Here is a 21,196-nt window from a genome sequence, read left to right as displayed (position 1 = left end):
TGGTCTAATGACATCAACACCCTATATCAGGTGTGCATAATTATTAGGCAACTTCCTTTCCTTTGGCAAAATGGGTCAAAAGAAGGACTTGACATGCTCAGGTCAAGGTTATCTTATCTTATCTTATCTTATCTTATCTTATCTCAGAAAAGTCAAAAATTACTGAGATATCTTGCAGAGGGATGCAGCAGTCTCAAAATTCCAAAGCTTCTGAAGCGTGATCATCGAACAATCAAGCGTTTCATTCAAAATAGTCAACAGGGTCGCAAGAAGCGTGTGGAAAAACCAAGGCGCAAAATAACTGCCCATGAACTGAGAAAAGTCAAGCGTGCAGCTGCCAAGATGCCACTTGCCACCAGTTTGGCCATATTTCAGAGCTGCAACATCACTGGAGTGCCCAAAAGCACAAGGTGTGCAATACTCAGAGACATGGCCAAGGTAAGAAAGGCTGAAAGACGACCACCACTGAACAAGACACACAAGCTGAAACGTCAAGACTGGGCCAAGAAATATCTCAAGACTGGTTTTTCTAAGGTTTTATGGACTGATGAAATGAGAGTGAGTCTTGATGGGCCAGATGGATGGGCCCGTGGCTGGATTGGTAAAGGGCAGAGAGCTCCAGTCCGACTCAGACGCCAGCAAGGTGGAGGTGGAGTACTGGTTTGGGCTGGTATCATCAAAGATGAGCTTGTGGGGCCTTTTCGGGTTGAGGATGCAGTCAAGCTCAACTCCCAGTCCTACTGCCAGTTTCTGGAAGACACCTTCTTCAAGCAGTGGTACAGGAAGAAGTCTGCATCCTTCAAGAAAAACATGATTTTCATGCAGGACAATGCTCCATCACACGCGTCCAAGTACTCCACAGCGTGGCTGGCAAGAAAGGGTATAAAAGAAGAAAAACTAATGACATGGCCACCTTGTTCACCTGATCTGAACCCCATTGAGAACCTGTGGTCCATCATCAAATGTGAGATTTACAAGGAGGGAAAACAGTACACCTCTCTGAACAGTGTCTGGGAGGCTGTGGTTGCTGCTGCACGCAATGTTGATGGTGAACAGATCAAAACACTGACAGAATCCATGGATGGCAGGCTTTTGAGTGTCCTTGCAAAGAAAGGTGGCTATATTGGTCGCTGATTTGTTTTTGTTTTGTTTTTGAATGTCAGAAATGTATATTTGTGAATGTGGAGATGTTATATTGGTGTCACTGGTAAAAATAAATAATTGAAAAAGGGTATATATTTGTTTTTTGTTAAGTTGCCTAATAATTATGCACAGTAATAGTCACCTGCACACACAGATATCCCCCTAAAATAGCTAAAACTAAAAACAAACTAAAAACTACTTCCAAAAACATGCAGCTTTGATATTAATGAGTTTTTTGGGTTCATTGAGAACATGGTTGTTGTTCAATAATAAAATTATTCCTCAAAAATACAACTTGCCTAATAATTCTGCACTCCCTGTATGTGTACAGTGGGGCAAAAAAAGTATTTAGTCAGCCACCGATTGTGCAAGTTCCCCCACTTAAAATGATGACAGAGGTCAGTAATTTGCACCAGAGGTACACTTCAACTGTGAGAGACAGAATGTGAAAAAAAAATCCATGAATTCACATGGTAGGATTTGTAAAGAATTTATTCGTAAATTAGGGTGGAAAATAAGTATTTGGTCACCTCAAACAAGGAAAATCTCTGGCTCTCACAGACCTGTAACGTCTTCTGTAAGAAGCTTTTCTGTCCCCCACTCGTTACCTGTATGAATGGCACCTGTTTGAACTCATCATCTGTATAAAAGACACCTGTCCACAGCCTCAAACAGTCAGACTACTACTACAGCAAATTACTGACCTCTGTCATCATTTTAGGTGGGGGAACTTGCACAATCGGTGGCTGACTAAATACTTTTTTGCCCCACTGTATGTATATATATATATATATATATATATATATATATATAGATAGATAGATAGATAGATAGATAGATAGATAGATAGATAGATATATACTGTGTGTGTGTATATAGATATATAGATAGATAGATATATATAGATAGATATATTAGGGGTGCAACGATACACAAAATTCACGGTTCGGTTCGATACTTTGGTGTCACGGTTCGATATTTTTTCGATACAAAAAAAAATGTTCATGCCTTTTTAATTTGTCATTTATTAAATTTTCACGGCACATTCTGCACCACATCTCTGTGCGTTCATCATTTGTTTGAAGCCAGCTCACCTCCTGCAACTACTTTTCCGAGAATACGTGCTTCTTTTGTGGTTCGGACTCCTGACATTTCTTTGGAGGTGGAGGAACATCACAGTAATTGCTTAAAGGAGCTTCTTCGACATCTTTAAGAGTTCTAAACAAATGTCTGTCCTCCTCCTGAAAATCTTATGTACGCAAACACGCGTTGCAACTTCTTATCTTGTGCGCGTTTTTTATTTTGACAGCGAATGCGCACCTGCAGACCACTTATGTGCAGCCCTGGTTGTTTCGCTTGTCATATTGCAGCCACAGAAATTCTTTTGTCCATGAAACCATAAAGCTGCACTTCCTTTTTGCCTTATAGTCTGATTTGTCATAACTTTTCCGTTTTGTGGTAAGCTTTTCTTTGGCTGTCACTTCTTCACCCTGACCTGTCTTATTTGGCTCAGCAGAACTAAAATATATATCCTGCTGCTTTTACACACGCACTCACATAACGCTCAGCGATTCTCTGCGCGATCAACCTCTCATATGTTTAAGCTTGCTGCGGGAGATTTCACTTGTCATGTTTGCATAGTAAGCTAACGATTATAAGACGATGTCAGAGGAATTGGGGCGCAAATTATCGTCACTCACCAATCAGTGCTGTCGCTCTCTATACACAGTTCGCGCGATTGCAAAGTGAAAGCAAAAAACAAGCGCAAATTCAAACGCGATTTCAATATGTCACATATTGACAGTGGCTCACCGATGCCAATGACATAATTACCCAGCTACATTTCCGAAAGAATGCAAAAGCATTGACATATATTTTTCCTTCCTACGATAGCCCGACGGGCAGGGCAGAGATAAATTTTGGTAGCCCAACTGGAAAAATCGCTATTTTGCGAGCCCTGTATCTGATTGAGGAGTCACTCATCTTTGGAAAAGAGAGTTTATTACAGAGAAATGTCTCTTTCCAAAATAAAAGCTATACTATACGCTTCTTCTGGGCTATATTCTCAGCAGCATATTAAACATATCAGGTCCCCATAAGGAGAATCATGTGCTAACGGCTGTCTAAATGACTCGGGTAAAGTTTGTACCATGCGTGCTTGTTGTTTTTGTCTGCTTCCACTTGTCTTTGCACTAGGATGATGTCGGCGTAAATGTGCAGTCATATTCGTTGTGTTCCCACTAGTGCTGTCAGCGTAAATCTCGTTGAAATGACGTTAACGCCACAACACGGCAAATCTCCGTTAACGAGCTACCGCAGATCGCCCCGTGCATGGGGCTGGACGGCCAACACGTTAACGAGCTAACTGCGCTAACACACTAGTTCCCACCCATGTAATTGAGCATTGCGTGGCACATCCAACATACTGTTTTACTTTAGTCCATGACGCGCTTACCTTCAGGGTCATACTTCACATGAAAACCAAAATAGTTCCAAACGCCAGATCTGAATGAGGGTGGGGGGGGGTTCAATTTGCCATGTTCCAAGGAGATCTTAACTTCTGTCTCGCTAGCTTGCCCTAAGCTCAGTGAATCTGCGCTCGACTACTCCGCCTAGGCTGCACTGTCGAGCGCAGATCCACTGAGCGCTCAACACAGACAGCATCGTCAGAAGGAAAGTTGAAAAAATAAATTAAAAATTTTGTATTGTTTGATACATATGCGTACCGAACCGAAAGCACTGTATCGAACGGTTCAATATCGATACGAGTATCGTTGCACCCCTAATATATATATATATATATATATATATATATATATTGCGAGAGAGAGAGAGAGATGTATATATATATATATATATATATATATATATATATATATATATATATATATATATATATATATATTGCGAGAGAGAGAGAGAGATGTACATATATATGATGTATATGTACATATGTATGTGTGTGTATGCATAACCACTGTGTGTATTTTCCTTCTTTACAAGATTTAGACTGGAAACATGTAACAGAACAGGAAACAGGATAAAGAGCTCTATGTACCACAAATGGAGTCTGAAGAAGTTTGACCCTTCTGCTAGTCTTTCATGATAACTAAATTTATGCAGGACAGGTATAAATGCTGAATTACTTAACAACTAAAACTGAGGAACCGTGCATCAGTGATCATTTCAAATCCCCAAGAATAAATGACACAGTATGTGAGAGAAAGGGGGGTTTCCATCGTTCTGACGTCTGTGACTGTGTGTCTGTCTCAAAGATGCACATTATTCAGACTTTCTCATGTGACTTGTAGCACTGTTGTTTGATGACTCTTATCATCAAGCATCAAAGAGAATACAGCTCCCTAAATTCCAAAAGCGCCACTAAGAGCTTAGTCCTTACTTATGGCTGCCAAAAGACTTGTGAATCAGCAATAAACTATACTGTATGAGCTATGATTTAAACCTAATGGTATGACTACAGCACTCTGTAAATCACAAAGTAAATGCAACTAAGATGTAAAACAAGGCAACAAAGTGCTTAACTGTATGTATAGGTATCTCAGTTCAAGTGCAGAGTGGCGTTTTTAAATTAAATTAAATATTTGATGCTAGCATGGCTACATGCTCTCAGTGACAATGCCAACACTATGATAATGACCTGGTGTTAGTCAGAGCCATACTGTAGAGCCTATTTACTTCCTGTAACTCCCAGTCAAGAAAAAGTGGTTGCAGTTCCCCTAGAGGGTGCTGGATGAAAGTTCTCAAGAAAAGTGGCCACCAATCTTTCAGCACTACAGATTCTTGCAAGCGTTTTTCATGACAAAGAAGTTTAGAGAGTGGGTGCTGTGCTATTTTAGAAAGCCAGGGGTCAGCAGAGTGAATATAGTTCACACTAAAATTTGAAAAAAAAAAAAAAATTGACTGTATACAGTGGGGCAAAAAAGTATTTAGTCAGCCACCGATTGTGCAAGTTCCCCCACCTAAAATGATGACAGAGGTCAGTAATTTGCACCAGAGGTACACTTCAACTGTGAGAGACAGAATGTGAAAAAAAAATCCATGAATCCACATGGTAGGATTTGTAAAGAATTTATTTGTAAATCAGGGTGGAAAATAAGTATTTGGTCAATAACAAAAATACAACTCAATACTTTGTAACATAACCTTTGTTGGCAATAACAGAGGTCAAACGTTTACTATAGGTCTTTACCAGGTTTGCACACACAGTAGCTGGTATTTTGGCCCATTCCTCCATGCAGATCTTCTCGAGAGCAGTGATGTTTTGGGGCTGTCGCCGAGCAACACGGACTTTCAACTCCCGCCACAGATTTTCTATGGGGTTGAGGTCTGGAGACTGGCTAGGCCACTCCAGGACTTTCAAATGCTTCTTACGGAGCCACTCCTTTGTTGCCCGGGCGGTGTGTTTTGGATCATTGTCATGTTGGAAGACCCAGCCTCGTTTCATCTTCAAAGTTCTCACTGATGGAAGGAGGTTTTGGCTCAAAATCTCACGATACATGGCCCCATTCATTCTGTCCTTAACACGGATCAGTCGTCCTGTCCCCTTGGCAGAAAAACAGCCCCATAGCATGATGTTTCCACCCCCATGCTTCACAGTAGGTATGGTGTTCTTGGGATGCAACTCAGTATTCTTCTTCCTCCAAACACGACGAGTTGAGTTTATACCAAAAAGTTCTACTTTGGTTTCATCTGACCACATGACATTCTCCCAATCCTCTGCTGTATCATCCACGTGCTCTCTGGCAAACTTCAGACGGGCCTGGACATGCACTGGCTTCAGCAGCAGAACACGTCTGGCACTGCGGGATTTGATTCCCTGCCGTTGTAGTGTGTTACTGATGGTGACCTTTGTTACTTTGGTCCCAGCTCTCTGCAGGTCATTCACCAGGTCCCCCCGTGTGGTTCTGGGATCTTTGCTCACCGTTCTCATGATCATTTTGACCCCACGGGATGAGATCTTGCGTGGAGCCCCAGATCGAGGGAGATTATCAGTGGTCTTGTATGTCTTCCATTTTCTGATGATTGCTCCCACAGTTGATTTTTTCACACCAAGCTGCTTGCCTATTGTAGATTCACTCTTCCCAGTCTGGTGCAGGTCTACAATACTTTTCCTGGTGTCCTTCGAAAGCTCTTTGGTCTTGGCCATGGCGGAGTTTGGAGTCTGACTGTTTGAGGCTGTGGACAGGTGTCTTTTATACAGATGATGAGTTCAAACAGGTGCCATTCATACAGGTAACGATTGGGAGACAGAAAAGCTTCTTACAGAAGACGTTACAGGTCTGTGAGAGCCAGAGATTTTCCTTGTTTGAGGTGACCAAATACTTATTTTCCACCCTAATTTACGAATAAATTCTTTACAAATCCTACCATGTGAATTCATGGATTTTTTTTTCACATTCTGTCTCTCACAGTTGAAGTGTACCTCTGGTGCAAATCACTGACCTCTGTCATCATTTTAAGTGGGGGAACTTGCACAATTGGTGGCTGACTAAATACTTTTTTGCCCCACTGTAGATGTGCTGTGTTGTACATCACTTTATCTATTCACTTAGCACAACAGCAATGCTGACTTTACACTTGCTAACTAACACCAGATGCTAACAAGATGCTTTTAACAATCAGCGTGACACCAGAGCATTGTCATGTTTGCAGACCTAGTCCAGTGCTATTACACTGACAACAGGATCATTCCCACACACAGAAAAACAAAGTTCATCCCATGGATTTGACTTTTTCAACATATTTTAACCTGAAAATATATGACCATCATCTCTGAAGCAGTGTTTATGAACAGAATATACTTAATCAAAATCGATGAAATTGACTTTTTCATCCATTTTTGTAAATTGAATAGATAACCAAAGAAAAAGAGTGTAAAGGTGAAGCTGACATGGTCAATCTGCGTTTGCACCATTACCTATTTGTACCCTCACAAGCTCTGGGTAGTGACTGAAAGAATGAGGTCATGGAAAAAAGCAGGACAAATGAGTATCTTTAAAGGTTGGCTGGGCTCCCCCTGAGGAACTTGGTCATTCAAGAGGGACTTAACTTACTTTAAATGAGGTAGTTGAGGTGGTTCGGGCATGCCTCCGGGATGCCTCCTAGGTGAGGTGTTTTGGTCATGTCCTAAAGAGGAGAGAGCCTGGGGCAGACGCAGGACTTGCTGGAAAGATTATATGTCTCAACTGGTTTGGATCCAGTGTTCGCCCAGATGAGCTGGAACAGGTGTTCAGGGTGGGGGAAGTCTAGATTTCTCTGCTTAGAATGTCTTTCCTTAATCCTTCCACGACATGGAAGGATTAAGGACAAATTGATGTAAGAAAAAAAAAAGTTAGTACCCAACATTTATCACTTATATCTTTATCATTTATGCCTTTTAATTCCATAAAGTGTCAAGACATGCCTAGGAGCTCTTTACCCTGAGTTATTTAAACATTTGATCTGGTGTACCCATTACAAACAAAAGCACTTCCCACATGAACTGTGATACATGTTGATAGAAATGTTGTGGTCTGACACTGGGAAGCCTGTATTCATTCTCCTCCAAGTCTCAGTCACATCTAGTAGTGGAAGACAACATAAAGCCATATGTCCAAAGGTAGAAGAGGCATAACCCCTCAGCATGATAATGATCCTTTAGCACAAAAGCTAATCCACCAAGGAACAGAAGACGAAATAGAGGCTTATAGAGGGCTTCAAAACTATGATGCAAGTGAGAACCACCTTTACCTGCAGGTGGTGTTTTATAGATAGGGATGGGTATCGTTTAGGTTTTTTCCGATACCGGTGCCAAACCGGTACTTTTGAAATGGTGCTGGTGCTTAAACGGTGCTTGGACCGGTGCTTAAAGAATGGAGAACACAAACTTTGTCCAAAAACCTCTTTATTTTTAGCAGTCTCTTTTTTTCTGCAAAATGATTACCAAGTTAGCCTTTTCTGTAGATACAACATACCTCTTTTGGTTGGAACCGGTGCTCAAACAATGGAAAACATAAACTTTGTCCTAAACTCTCTCATGTTTAGCTGTTTTTTTCTAAAAAGATAACAATGTTAGCCATTTCTGCAGCTATAGGGCATATATGGTATCACTCTATCAAACAAGAAGACAGCCGCATGTAACTACAACGGTGTTTGCTAGTTCACATTACGTGCATTAATTTAATAACGTGGTTAGCCTACTCAACGTAAATTACACACGAACAACATTAAGCTACTCACGCAGAGAAGAACGGCTGCTGCTGCCATCATCATCCGTCATCATTTCTGCTACACTGGCAGGGCTAGGGGCCAGGACTCTCCTCTCCTCGTGTTCTTGGGGGATGTTGCTAACTCCGGGTCCGATAACAGGCACCACACCCGCAGTAGATGTGCACGGTGTGAGGGCTTGCAGCAAGCTATCAAATACGGTGCATTTCTCGGCTTTAAAAAAACGCTATGCGTTGCCAGGTGTTTCATCAGATTCGAGGTGTTACCTCCTTTGCACAGTATCAGCTTAAAGCACTTGTTGCAGGCTGCTGAGTTTGCACCTTTTGCTGTGAAGGTACAGCCAGACTTTTGACCGCTTCACTTGGGCATTTTTAATCTGTAGCTCTGCTCTAAAAGAACGTACGTACCTGGGCCTCCCTACTATCCTTGGAAACGTAAAATGATTGGCTAGAATCAAAAGTGTATGACATCTCAGGGGGGGGAAAAAGCACTGAAATAAAGCACCAAAATGTGCACTGCTTTTCGGTCTGGTTACTACCGTTTACCCATCCCCATTTATAGATAATCAAATGTTTACTTGTCCAAGAAGCCAAAAATGTTCCCACAACTGCATGACATGACTTTGTTTCTTTTTTTATTTCTTTCAAACACACACATTAGCATTGCAAAATTCAGCTATAACAAGTGGCCAACTTTCTCTCTGTGTTTACCCAGCTCCATAGTGATAAAAATAATCCAGATACAGAGCTGCTGTGGAAACATTTAATTTTCTGATTGGGTTAACAGGTGGAGTGAAGTTACGTCGCACCTCTAAAATTGTACTCGGGTGTGCTTTCGAGGTTCCATCCATCATTAAGAGGAGTGTGCTATCATCAATACCATGGAGACTGAACAAGTTCGGCTCTACTATCACTCTTAGCTGAATCATTTTATTGCTGCGCCACCCTGACTCGGTCTCATCCAAACTCAGAACTCCTTGAAAGAGTTTCTGAAAACATAGATGAATAAATGCTCTGCTTTGTATATGTTGGCAGAGAATAGATGACCACCTGTAGGTAACAATGCGAAAGCACCTTTTCCTTATTTGGCTAAGAGAGGGGACACATTCTTTGATTCTATTAGTGTAACCATTAAATCTGTTTTCATATGCGCATACTCTCTTCTCTCACCCTCACTTTACCTCCTGCTGTCTCTGATTTGCCTCACATTTATTCACTCCACCCTTCTCTCTTAGTGAGATATATACACAGTGTGGTTACATTAAGCCCATTAGCAAACAGTATGGAACCAGTGTGAATCCTTGCATTATTAGTCATGAGGGCCAGTACTCTGTGGGCCTAGCTGTGTATGTAATTGCACAAATTCATCATCATTAGGAAAGCACAGCACAACACTCCACTGTGGTCTGAATGGAGATTAAGAGGAGCAGCTCAGAGAAATGTATTCTTGTGAAACTTTCTATGTTCTAATCTAATCACATGATGTGATCGAATGTGATAGAATTTTATTTAGTTTAATCTATTTGTACACTTCTGGTCCATGTTTCTAATCATTAAAATGACAAAGAAGTAGGAAAAAAACTGTAAATCTCTCTATCATGTATATATGTATATTACATGCAGTAAAACAATTTCTCCTTGTTTTGGGGGGGGACACAATTATAAAAACTGCCTCCATGAATTTTAACCAAAAGCAGACCCTTCATAACCTTTAATGCAAATTTAATTAAACAACGAGTTGACAGATTGTGGCTGCAATAAAATCAGTGAAAGAGACACTTTTTGTCTCAGTTCCACACAGTGAGGAAATACTTGGCTGACAGAAACTGCAAGACTAATCCACAGCAGAGTGCCAGTGCATTTTCTGTGCCAGAGCAGCTCATACAAGTGTGTAAACACAGACTGAAGGCACAAAATTGATTATAAATCTGAATCAAGTAATTATCATGTAATTAAGGAACCAGAGTAGTCTTCTTGAGGTTTTGCAGACACATGACTATTAACAACATATCATTAACTTGTTGGAAACTTTGGATATGTGATAATCATAGTGACAATGAGGATCAAAAGAATAAGACCCCACCTACACAGGCTTAGATACTGATCAAGGACCCCATTTTTACCTAGCAACCCACCTGCCATAAAGGAAAAATGTGAGTTTCTCAAACAGTTTTTGAACATCACTGATGAAATCACAATCACAAGGTTGGCAAAAACCGCTAGCATGTTGCTGCAGTCACACAGAGTTTGCATAGAAGTGACATACATACCTACACTGTTCATTTACTCTCCTAGCTGTAGTGAAACTGCAAAGTGCAACACAAATCAGACACAAACATTTGCAAAGGAAAAGCTGGCTGCAACACTGAGGCACAACTTTTCCGTTTCCAGTTGGTGTTGCACTTTTTCAAGTTTTGCTGCCAATAGCCTGGTCACTAGCAAGTATTTTCAACCAAACAACTAACAACCAAAGCAACAGGAGGTTTTTGGTGCAACACCTTTTTTGGAACCAGTTTTATCTATCGAGAGACAAAAACTTCCTGGAACCACTTCCAACCTATAGGGAATACATGCTTCCTGAGCAACCACCAGTTGCATAACATGTTGTATGCTGGATAAGTCTTTACCAATGTGCGAATGAAGTCACAGGAGAAAGTTCAGTACATTGTTATAAGCTGGACAGAGCTCTCAGATGTTGATCCAGGGAGTTGCTGGAGCCACTTACTAGCTTGTGGATCACTGCACTGAGTGCTCTGATTACCACTGGGACCACTTTTACCTTCACCCTCCACATCTTCTTAAGCTCTTTTCTGAGCCCTTGGTACTTCTCCAGCTTTTTGTGTTCCTTCTTCCTGATGTTGTTGTCATTCAGTATTGCTATATCTATCTCTACAGCCATCTTCCTCTGCTTGTCCACCACTACTGTATCCAGTTGGTTAACATTGCCGTTTTTTCTGTCTGTATCTGGAAGTCCCACACGATCATAGCTTGGTCATTTTCCACCACCCTTGGGGGAGTCTCCCATTTTTACCTCGGGACTTGCAGGCCATACTTGGCACAGATGTTTCTGTATACTATGCCGGCCACTTGGTTATGGCGTTCCATGTATGCCCTGAATGCTAGCGTCTTACACCCTGCTGTTATGTGCTGGATTTTCTCAGGGGCATGGTCATGCCTGGCCATGCATGGTCAGGAGCTTCCTGGTCTTGATGTAAGCAGCTTCTATCTTCTACTTTAGCCAGCTTATTATCCCAGCAGCGTGCCTAATCAAGGGCAAGGTGTAGGTATTGATCGTCTGGATCTTGTTATTCCCATTCAGCTGACTCCTGAGGACTTGCCTGACCCTCTGCAGGTATGTGGTAGTTGTAGCTTTCCTTGCAGCTTCTTTGTGGTTTCCATTTGCCTGTGGGATTCCCAGGTAATTGTAGCTGTCTACAATGTTGCCTACTGGTTGTGTGATCCCATCAGTTCTGTCTATCTTCCCTCGTTTCATTACCATCCGACTACACTTCTCCAGTTTGAATGACATTCCAATGTTGGTCACTGCAATATATCCTTGTGGTGTGGTGTGGATCAGTGAATCAATGTCATTCACTCTTGGCATACAGCTTGATGTCATCCATGTACAGGAGGTAGCAGACAATTGCTGGTAGATCCCACACTTGATGGTGACTTGTGTTATTGGCTTGAAGTGTGTGTGTGTGTGTGTGTGTGTGTGTGTGTGTGTGTGTGTGTGTGTGTGTGTGTGTGTGTGTGTGTGTGTGTGTGTGTGTGTGCATATAAAGCCACAGTGTTCCATGCTCACACACTAATCACACAAAATTCTGCCATTACAAAAGGATAAATAAATATTCTACTGAAATAGATTTTTTTTTAAAAAACAGTCTGCTTTGATGATAGGCTTTTCCTGCCTTCCTGCAGAGCGTCATCTGCAGCGCATCACCCTCTTCTACCAACATCTGCAAATTTATGGACATGGAGGATGCGTCCTGCTACTGAGAGTAACCGCAGACATTTCGAGTTTGACAGTCAATAAATGAAGCTACTTTCTGCTTGCTTACTGACAAGGACAGCACAGCAGGCAGCACAGCATATTTGATGTTTTTTTTGCCAAATGCTCTTCCGGACTCCCCCACCCAGAGGAAGGGATATGCAGACTGGAGGTGAGAGAGAATCCCCCATCCCTTGGGTTATCCTGATATCAGTAGCCAATACTTGTGCTGGTGCTCACTGGATTTCTATGGTGAACCAAGTGTTGCTTAAAGACAAGGCAACACCAAGGGTCATTTTAACCTTTCTGTTTTTCTTTAATCATCTTAAGGACGCCACACTAATATGTGAGCTTTAAATATGTTAGTTTGGTAGCTTTTTCCTTTGCCAGGTTAGCTGTTACCTCATAATTCCAGTCTTACTGCACAGCTGAGATAACATCTACTCGCTCCGGCTATATTTTTAGTTTAAAAATGTGAAAGCAGTGTCAGTTTTTCCATTATTTTATACTTTTGGTTTGGAACATGTTTTACAGTATATTCACTCATGAGCCAGCATTAAGGGAGAAAAGCAGCAGTCCTTTATATTCCAGCTGCAATTGAACAGCTTGTATGGTTGCATTCTGTCATTGAATACTAAGACTGAAATAAAGTAATAAAGTCTGCAGCCTAAACTCTGCTAATAGGCCCAGTGTTACCTCAGTGTTTGTAATCTCTCACATTATTTCTCTCCCTTTCTCAAGACTGAATACAGTGGAGCAGTCTCAAAACTATTTGATTGTTCACAGTTCTGCATCCACACACAATAAACCAGTGAGTAAGGAGGAAAAAGTTGTTTGGATACTGCTAAAGATCTTATACTAAATCATATAAAACACCATTTCCCTTTACTATACAGTATCTCCTTTTTGTTGTCCATGCAGTAGATTTATTGAACACCAGCTATATGTAAAGTGTATTACAATATATTATCATTTCTATTACAGGGCTAATACAGAGTTAATCCTGTGACAGACTGGCGAAAGGTCCAAGGTGTACCCTGCTTCTTGCCCTATGGTAGCTGGGATGAGTTCCAGACTCCCCGCGATCCTGAGTAGGATGTAAAATGGATGGATGGATATTACAGTTAGAAATGGTATTATAATTATTACATCATTTTTATGGAATATTAACACAATAGCGTTTTTGTTTATTCATCAAATGTGTAAAAGGGACTAGAGCCCTTTAAAAAGTAATGGTATGCTTAGCTTTATAACACTGTTCTCTGACACACATGTAATCTTTCTTAATGCTACTTTATTCCTTCAGTTCATCATTTACTTTGCACAAAAACAAAAATTTCCCTACATTTGTTCTTACTATTACACAATGTTTCACACTTTTACATTTAACTGATTCATTCACACTTCCATTCACTAAACAGAAACTTGACACCAAACATGTAATCACCTTACAATGGCTGATTGTCTCCTGTCTGACTGCTGATGACCTCTCAAGCAGGGAAGTGTTATTTTAGGAATAAGGCCGTATAGACCACACATGCACACGCAGATATACTTACACATACAAAAGCACAAACAAACACATAGGACAAACCTGATCTAAGACTTCCACCCGTGGGAACTTAAAGAGCCATTTAACTACAACCAACTTACTACTCTGAAACGAGCACATAGGATGGAGCAACCTGTAATTTCGGTACAGCAAGCTGGTCATATTATACGTTTTTCATGAGTCTAAGCAGTATGAATAGGGGTGTGAGGAAATTTTCTGCTTTTTTTTACCTCACAAACTTTTAATTTTGTTTGTGAAGAGTCACTGAAAAATCTTTTTAAGCTTAAAAAGGACTCAATCTGATTCCTCAGAAATTACACAGGTTATTTTCATGCTCTGGTTAAGTGCAGTCGGTATGCTTTATAAAGTCCTTTTACTCAGGGACATCTGTCTGAAACTGTGCATCACATTATAACCTCTAGTAAACGGCAGTCTGTGAGTATTTCTAAATTAGATGGCCATTATTAGAAGTCCCAAGTTCCCAAGTGGAAGCTAACTTGGCTAGTCTTTTAGCATCAATTCATATGTAAATTGGGTCGTTACCTGAGAATTCTGGAGGGGAGTGGGGGTGTGTGAATGATTGCTGATTTCTAACTGCCAACTGCCTCTTTGTTTGTGTGGGGGGGGAGCTGCTAAAAGCTGTGAACTTCCTTTTGTGTTGAGGTGGATACAATCTCACTGCACTTAGCCTAATCCTTCATTGCCCTGAAGAATTCTGTGGTGTACGAGCCTCCTCTCCAAGGAAAGAAAATGCAGAGAAGACTCACCACTCAGCAGGCCTTGGAAATGATCCTGAGTGAAGTCAACCCTTGTGACTCGGATGGAGAAGACCTAGAACTTCAGCCGGATTCGGACTCAGAGCTGTCTGATCAGTCTTCCGGTTAGGTTTCATTTCATATTATTTCCTATTTCATTTCAAACAAGTAAGTGAAAAATACTAAAAAAGCAGAGCAGGATTAGGGTTAGCTAGTAACCCTAACTCTAGTTGTATCTTTTTATTTAGGAAGACATTTCATTTCATATCATTTCCTATTTCATTTCAAACAAGTAAGTGGATGTAGTAACTAAGATATTTCAGACATTATTCCGATACAGAGGAGGAGATACTGGAATTATAATTAGTATCTATGCATGCATTTGTGATTTCGTTTGACCTTCCCATTGCTCACAATTTGAATTTGTTCACACTGCAGATGAGGAGACTACTTCTCAACCTAAAAAGAGAGCTTGTTTGGGGACTGAGACAGCGAAAGATGGCACAGTGTGGCTTGAAGAACAGGTGGGGACCTGTCTCCCTTTCACCCCAATAGAAGCGTACGCTGCAGATGGAGAGCCAACGGCTAAGGCCAGGAAAAGTATCTCGAGTTCAGAGCTTCCTGTGTTTCATCACTCTTGACATGCTTCATAGCATTCAAGAATGGACTATTCAACATGCACAGCAAACGGAGCATGTTCATTGGTTCATGGACCTCCCTAATGCCTAACTAATGGCATTTATTGCAATTGTCATCTTGCGGGAGGTTACTAGGGTTCCATCACTACGTGACTGCTGGTCAGCAAACCTGGGAAACCCACAGATCATTGGAACTATGCCGCGAAAGTGCTTCCAAGACATCATGCAACACCTACGCTTTGATGACAGGTCCACCCGCAGTGATCGAGCACAGACTGATAAGTTCGCTGCAATTTCCAGTGTGTGGGGATCATTTGTCACCAACTGCATCACGTGCTACAACCCCGGTCTACATATCACCGTTGATGAACAGCTTTTCCCATCAAAGACTCGGTGCTGTTTCCTGCAGTATATTGCAAGTAAACCTGACAAGTTTGGGATCAAGTTTTGGGTGGCTTGTGACCTAAAATCCAAGTACATTTGCAATGTCTTTCCATATCTTGGCAAGGACCCCAATCGTCCCAGTGGGGAGAGACTGTCTGAAAATGTAGTGATGAGGCTGATGGAACCATTCCTAGACAAGGGCAGAAATGTTACCACGGACAATTTCTTCTCATCGCTGTCACTTGCGCAAAAACTTCTTAGACAGAAAACCACCATCCTCGGCACAGTCAACAAGATTCGCCGGGAAATTCCTCAATCTGCTAGACACACAGATCGCAATGAATTCACCACTCAGGTATGTTGCAGGTCTTTTGTGGTTCTATGTTTGTGTTTCATTGTGTGTAAAAGTGCTATGGAAATAACAATTTATCTTATTTCTTAGGTGTTTTCAACCTCTGCTGCCACGCTGACGGCGTATGCGGCCAAACGGAAGAAGACAGTCTATATTCTTAGCAGCATGCACAGCGTGGTTCAGACTGATAACACCACCAAAAGGAAGCCAAACACTGTCACCCTTTACAACACCACAAAGTGTGGCGTGGGTGTGATGGACCAGATGGTTCGGGAGTACACTGTCCGCAGAGGAACACGGCGCAGGCCAGTTGCCGTGTTCTATAACATGATTGACATGGCAGCACTGAATGCACATGTGCTGTATCAAGCATGCACCGGGACGCAGGAAAGACGGGTGGACTTCCTGGTGGAGCTTGCAAGAGACTTGGCTAACTCTCATATGGCTGGGAAGAAGGCAAGAAAAGAACAGTTGCTTCGGACACAACCCTCCACACCGAGCCCTGGAAAAAGAGCCATGTGTCAGGTCAAACACAAATGCAAGAACAATCATGCCACTGTGCGATGTGTTCACTGCTACAGATACACATGTGGTAAATGCAGACTACAGATACCATGGCAGTGCCAGGATTGTGAGTGATTGCTGAAAATGTTGAAATGTACTCACTCACTTTTTATTATTATTTGTAAATATGTGTACAAATGGTTGGGTTTTTTTGTACTGTTTTTATCAATAAATCTCAGCAACAAAGGAAATACACCCATGTGTGTTGATTTTTACCTAAGATGGCAAACTGAAACACAAGTTTCCTTGTGGCTCAGGAAACTAACCACTCCAAGTGGCTCAGCATGGCCCCACCTTATTTACATAACAAAAGCAGCTGTTCACAGGTGATTAAGGATATTAGCTAAAAGCCTACCAGCCATTTGGCTGGAAGGCGGGTTTTAAAGGTAGAAAAGCCAAATAGCTGCTCTCTGGGACTTCCAGTGATTTATGTCATTTTTGCATGTTCAATCCCTAGGTGAACATGGTGGTCACCGCAATGTCTTGCAATTGGTCACTGAATGCAAAAATCACGGAGCAGTCACTGATTTTTCTAGTCATGATGTCATGATGTCCTAGTTTTAATCTAGTATGTCTGACCCATAACCCTGATACTAACCATTGGTTTATATTGTTGTACCTATGTCCATCTTTTTCTACTCTTTATTAACGAAATAAAATAGACTGTAAATTATTTTCTGGTCAAATGTATGACATATATCCTTAATAGAGATCAATGAAATATCTGTGGGGAAAAATAGCCTCAAACGGGTCAAAAATCCTGAAGAAAGGTGGTGGGATTGATATCGCCTAAGCACAGACATTCCCATTATTGTTGATGCATGTCACTTCTATTCACTTTGACTTTGAGTATTTTGTGGCCAATTTCTGATCATTTTGAGCATTTAACTTGATTTATTACACTTCCTCAATGTGCTACATCCCTGTTTCAGAGTCAGGAAGCATGTAATTGGCTTAAGTGTCCTGGATGTTTTCTTAGAGACACTGGAGGGGGAAAAAAAGCCAGTCACGCATGCTTTCACATGAAAAGACACCACGATGGAGAAACAAAATGAAAGACATAAAATGAGACAGACAAGAAAAGTAGCCAGTGAAATAACCATTGTTATAATTAAAATTGGAAAATGTCTTGGTGGAGCTGAGCCATAATTGATCTTGCGTGTGAAGCATCGGGTTGATAACATGGAACAACCACAGCTGTAGACTTACTGATTAGCTACAGTTATGGTTTTATCATCTCAAACGATTATGTAAAAGTGTTTGAGGGAAAGTGGTTAACATAGAGATCTTCAATCCATAAAATACAGAAAATTAAGAGGCAGAAGAATAAAAAGGTTTTCAATATTCCTCTTGCCCACACTGAGCTTTTTACAACTCATGTGAAAACCAGTTATATCTGTTTAACATTAAGCACAATATGAAGAGATATATCATGTTTCATAAAATAAAATTTGTAGCCACTAATACTGGTACTGTCACTGAAGATCTCCCTGCAGAGGTGACCTCAATGAACTCAAACAGAGGTTTCAGCCAAGTGACGCACATAAATGCAGCCTTAAATGTTGGACAGAACTATTTGGCAATGTGTTAAGGGTCACAAAAACACACAAAGACATATTTTGCAGCTAGCTTGGACAATTTGATTCATGTGGACCATTATGACCACTGGGAGTTTCTCTTTATTGCATAGAATGGCCAAGAAAATATTTTGTTAGTAAAACCTTTAATGAACTAGAGGAAGTGGGGCATTGTTTCCTGGGATAAGGGTGCTAATTTGTCTCACATCTTTAGTGTTTCATCTTCAATGATACACTTGTTTCTTCTTCTGTTCATTCTGGTTTGCATCTCCATCCTTCAGCCACTTCCAGCTCTGCCTCCTTTCTTTTTGTAAGTGCTACTGTCTCTAAACTCTTCCTTGCATCTTCCCCCTTCCACCCGCCTCCCTCTCATTCACACACATTTATGCTGTAAACATAAAATTCATGTGTCAGTTAAAATCTGTGCTGAAGAGGGTCTGAATACTTTGACCAATTTGGAAAATGTTTTTGGAACATTTGGCAAATTGAACATTTGAACCCATTTCTTTAGTTAAATCTATTTAAAAAATGCCACCAATAACAGAGTTTGACAGGAATAAACAAATATATTTTCACCAACATCTTGATTCCCAAATAGCTATTAGCTAAGATATATTTCTATTTCTGCATGGTGTGGAGAGCTCCTTACAAAATAAAAAAAAAAGGAAACTGGACAAGTGAAGGACAAATGAAATGTCAGGGCTAAAACTTTTCAGTATCCGAGTTATGCCTAATTACACAAGGCCTGCCAAAAGATCTTATGGAAAGATTAATCTAAATTTGAGGCTTTTGGTTGAAATCACTATCAGTACGTACAGAGCAGAGCAGAAGAGGTGCACAACAGTGAGTCTCTGCACCGATCTTTAAACATGGAGGGTCTGTCATGGTTTGGTGTTGCCGATTTTGTTGAAATTGATGAAAATTACAGGAGAAAAAAAAAGTACAGAAAAGTACTTTCAGATTGTGATCCACCATGTACCATCTGGAAAGTAATTGGCAACAGCTTTATTTTTCAGGTTTTGGGGGGGGGGGGGGGTTAAACACTGTCAGTCATGGATTGGCCTCCCCAATGCAGTGTGGAATCAGCTTGACAACAGAACAAAAGGCAGTCAGCATCCAAAGATGAGCTCTGAGTATATTTCAAAAAGTCTGGAGAACCATACCTGAAAACAAAGAAATTACAAGCTTTCCTAAGATAGTTCAGGCTGCGTTGTAGAGTTAAAGGTGGCCGTTCACTTTTAAGCTTGTTAGAAATGTACAAACCATATTAACCTAATTTCCATGTCTGTTTGCACATTTCAACAAAGCTGCTGCTCCTACTTCGCATTTCGAAATGTAAGGAAGTGGCTCAAGACTTGTGCACAGTGCTGTACATACAGACAAAGATACTGCATAGCCCCACACATTTAGTGCATCTGTTTTCTTTTTTTCATACACTAAATAATGATACTTTCAAGAGGTTTTCCCACAAGAGTTTAATCTTGCCAGAAACTCACTTAACTTCTTATTGGCATCGCTGTGGAGATGATAGGACATTGTATTTCTGATATATATGCTGGCATCTGCCATTGCTTCATCTTCAGACGGTTAGCAGCTGGAAAACAACAGAAACTCCATAAAACAAAGCCCAGAAATTCTTAAAGATTATTAGATTTCCTTCTTATATAGCCAATATCAATAGAAAGTTTACTGTTTTTTTGTATAAATTATATGCGTTCAGATAAGAAATGTATTCCCATAGTAAGGATAATGAGATAAATTAAATTAAACTTGTACTATACACCAAATGTCAACTGTACACTGTACATTTCCTTTCAAATGGTAATATAAAAGAAATGGCCCTAAAAACCATAGTTTAAATCATCCTGAACCCTGTAAGATCAATGCTTTTTTTTTACTACTTATCTACACTGAAATTTTCATACAGAAAGAAGCATGTTAATGCAGTCTCATTAGAGGTGGGCCCAGGCAGCTCTTTGACTGTGACTTGATGCAATAATCAGACTGATCTCACTCACAGCTTGTCATACATTGAAATTCATGCGGGACGTGTTGCAGTCTGATTTTAAAATATTTAGTGTATTAAAAAATAAAGCTATGACATTGTATCCACTGAGCTCCCTCAGTCCAACATGAGAAATTCCTGTCATGATTTGAAGGTTAAAGGATTTAAATGCAGGACTCAGAAACAGGTTGTAGTAAACAAAAAAAAAACAGAACCTTTCATTGAGGTTGACATCAGAGTCCCAAATTACAGCAACCTTGGAAACATGTGCATGCAGAGGAAAAACAGACAGTAAGAATGAAAGGAAAGACCGGATTATACATGCACATAAAGGTAATCTGGGGCAGGTGGAAAAAAAGACATGGCTGAACATAATCAGGATAATCACACACAAGACATAAAACTAAAGTCAAGCCAGAAACTAACAACATCAAACACAAAGTAACAAACTACACACAGAAGTAAGACACTGACACTCAGAGGAATACTTGGGGAGGGGAGGGAAGGGGAGAAGGAATCCGATGCAAATAATTAATAGACTCTAAAAGGAAACTATATTTAAGAAGTGGCAAAATGTAAAGACTAAGGATCCAACAGCAAAAATTCATAAACTCCAACAAACCCCAATTATTAAAGCTCATGTTTCCATGGAATGTATGCTCCTATCACATTTGGTCTAATTGTTTTGGTAGCTAATTAAGTCACCCCTGTGGGCTCTCTTTATCCTTAAAGCTTGGGCCCCCTACCAGAGCAAAGATACTCTACCAGACGTCCTGCACCTGTGGTAGAGCATCTTTGCTGTCCCTAGGACTGCACTGTTCTGGACTGACATTTCAGATGTTGTTTCTGGGATCTCCTTTAGCCACTTGCCCAGTTTGAGGGCACCTACCCAAATACTCCAGTTACCACAGGGGCAACTCTTTCTCTCAGTCATTGGTAAAATGCCCCAAATCTTGTGGACAAATAACCCTCTTTAAATGAAGGGACAACAATGTTATCTGAAATCTGG

General features: G+C 40.7%; 1 protein-coding gene across 1 annotated transcript; it reads left to right on the top strand.

Moving 5' to 3' along the window:
- Window positions 1-15,423: 15,423 nt before the first annotated feature.
- On the top strand, window positions 15,424-20,975 carry LOC120722382. The gene is made up of 3 exons (XM_040013377.1): window positions 15,424-16,044; window positions 16,132-16,567; window positions 20,920-20,975. The coding sequence occupies exons 1-3, from the start codon at window positions 15,502-15,504 to the stop codon at window positions 20,973-20,975; spliced, it is 1,035 nt and encodes a 344-aa protein (XP_039869311.1). The 5' UTR covers window positions 15,424-15,501.
- The last annotated feature ends 221 nt before the right edge of the window (window positions 20,976-21,196 follow it).

The sequence above is a fragment of the Simochromis diagramma genome, unplaced genomic scaffold, assembly GCF_900408965.1.
Source record: "Simochromis diagramma unplaced genomic scaffold, fSimDia1.1 OVJJ01000618.1, whole genome shotgun sequence".
Taxonomy (NCBI): Eukaryota; Metazoa; Chordata; class Actinopteri; order Cichliformes; family Cichlidae; genus Simochromis; species Simochromis diagramma.
Note: the sequence above shows the minus strand (reverse complement) of the source record. Positions and strands in the feature narration are given on the sequence as shown.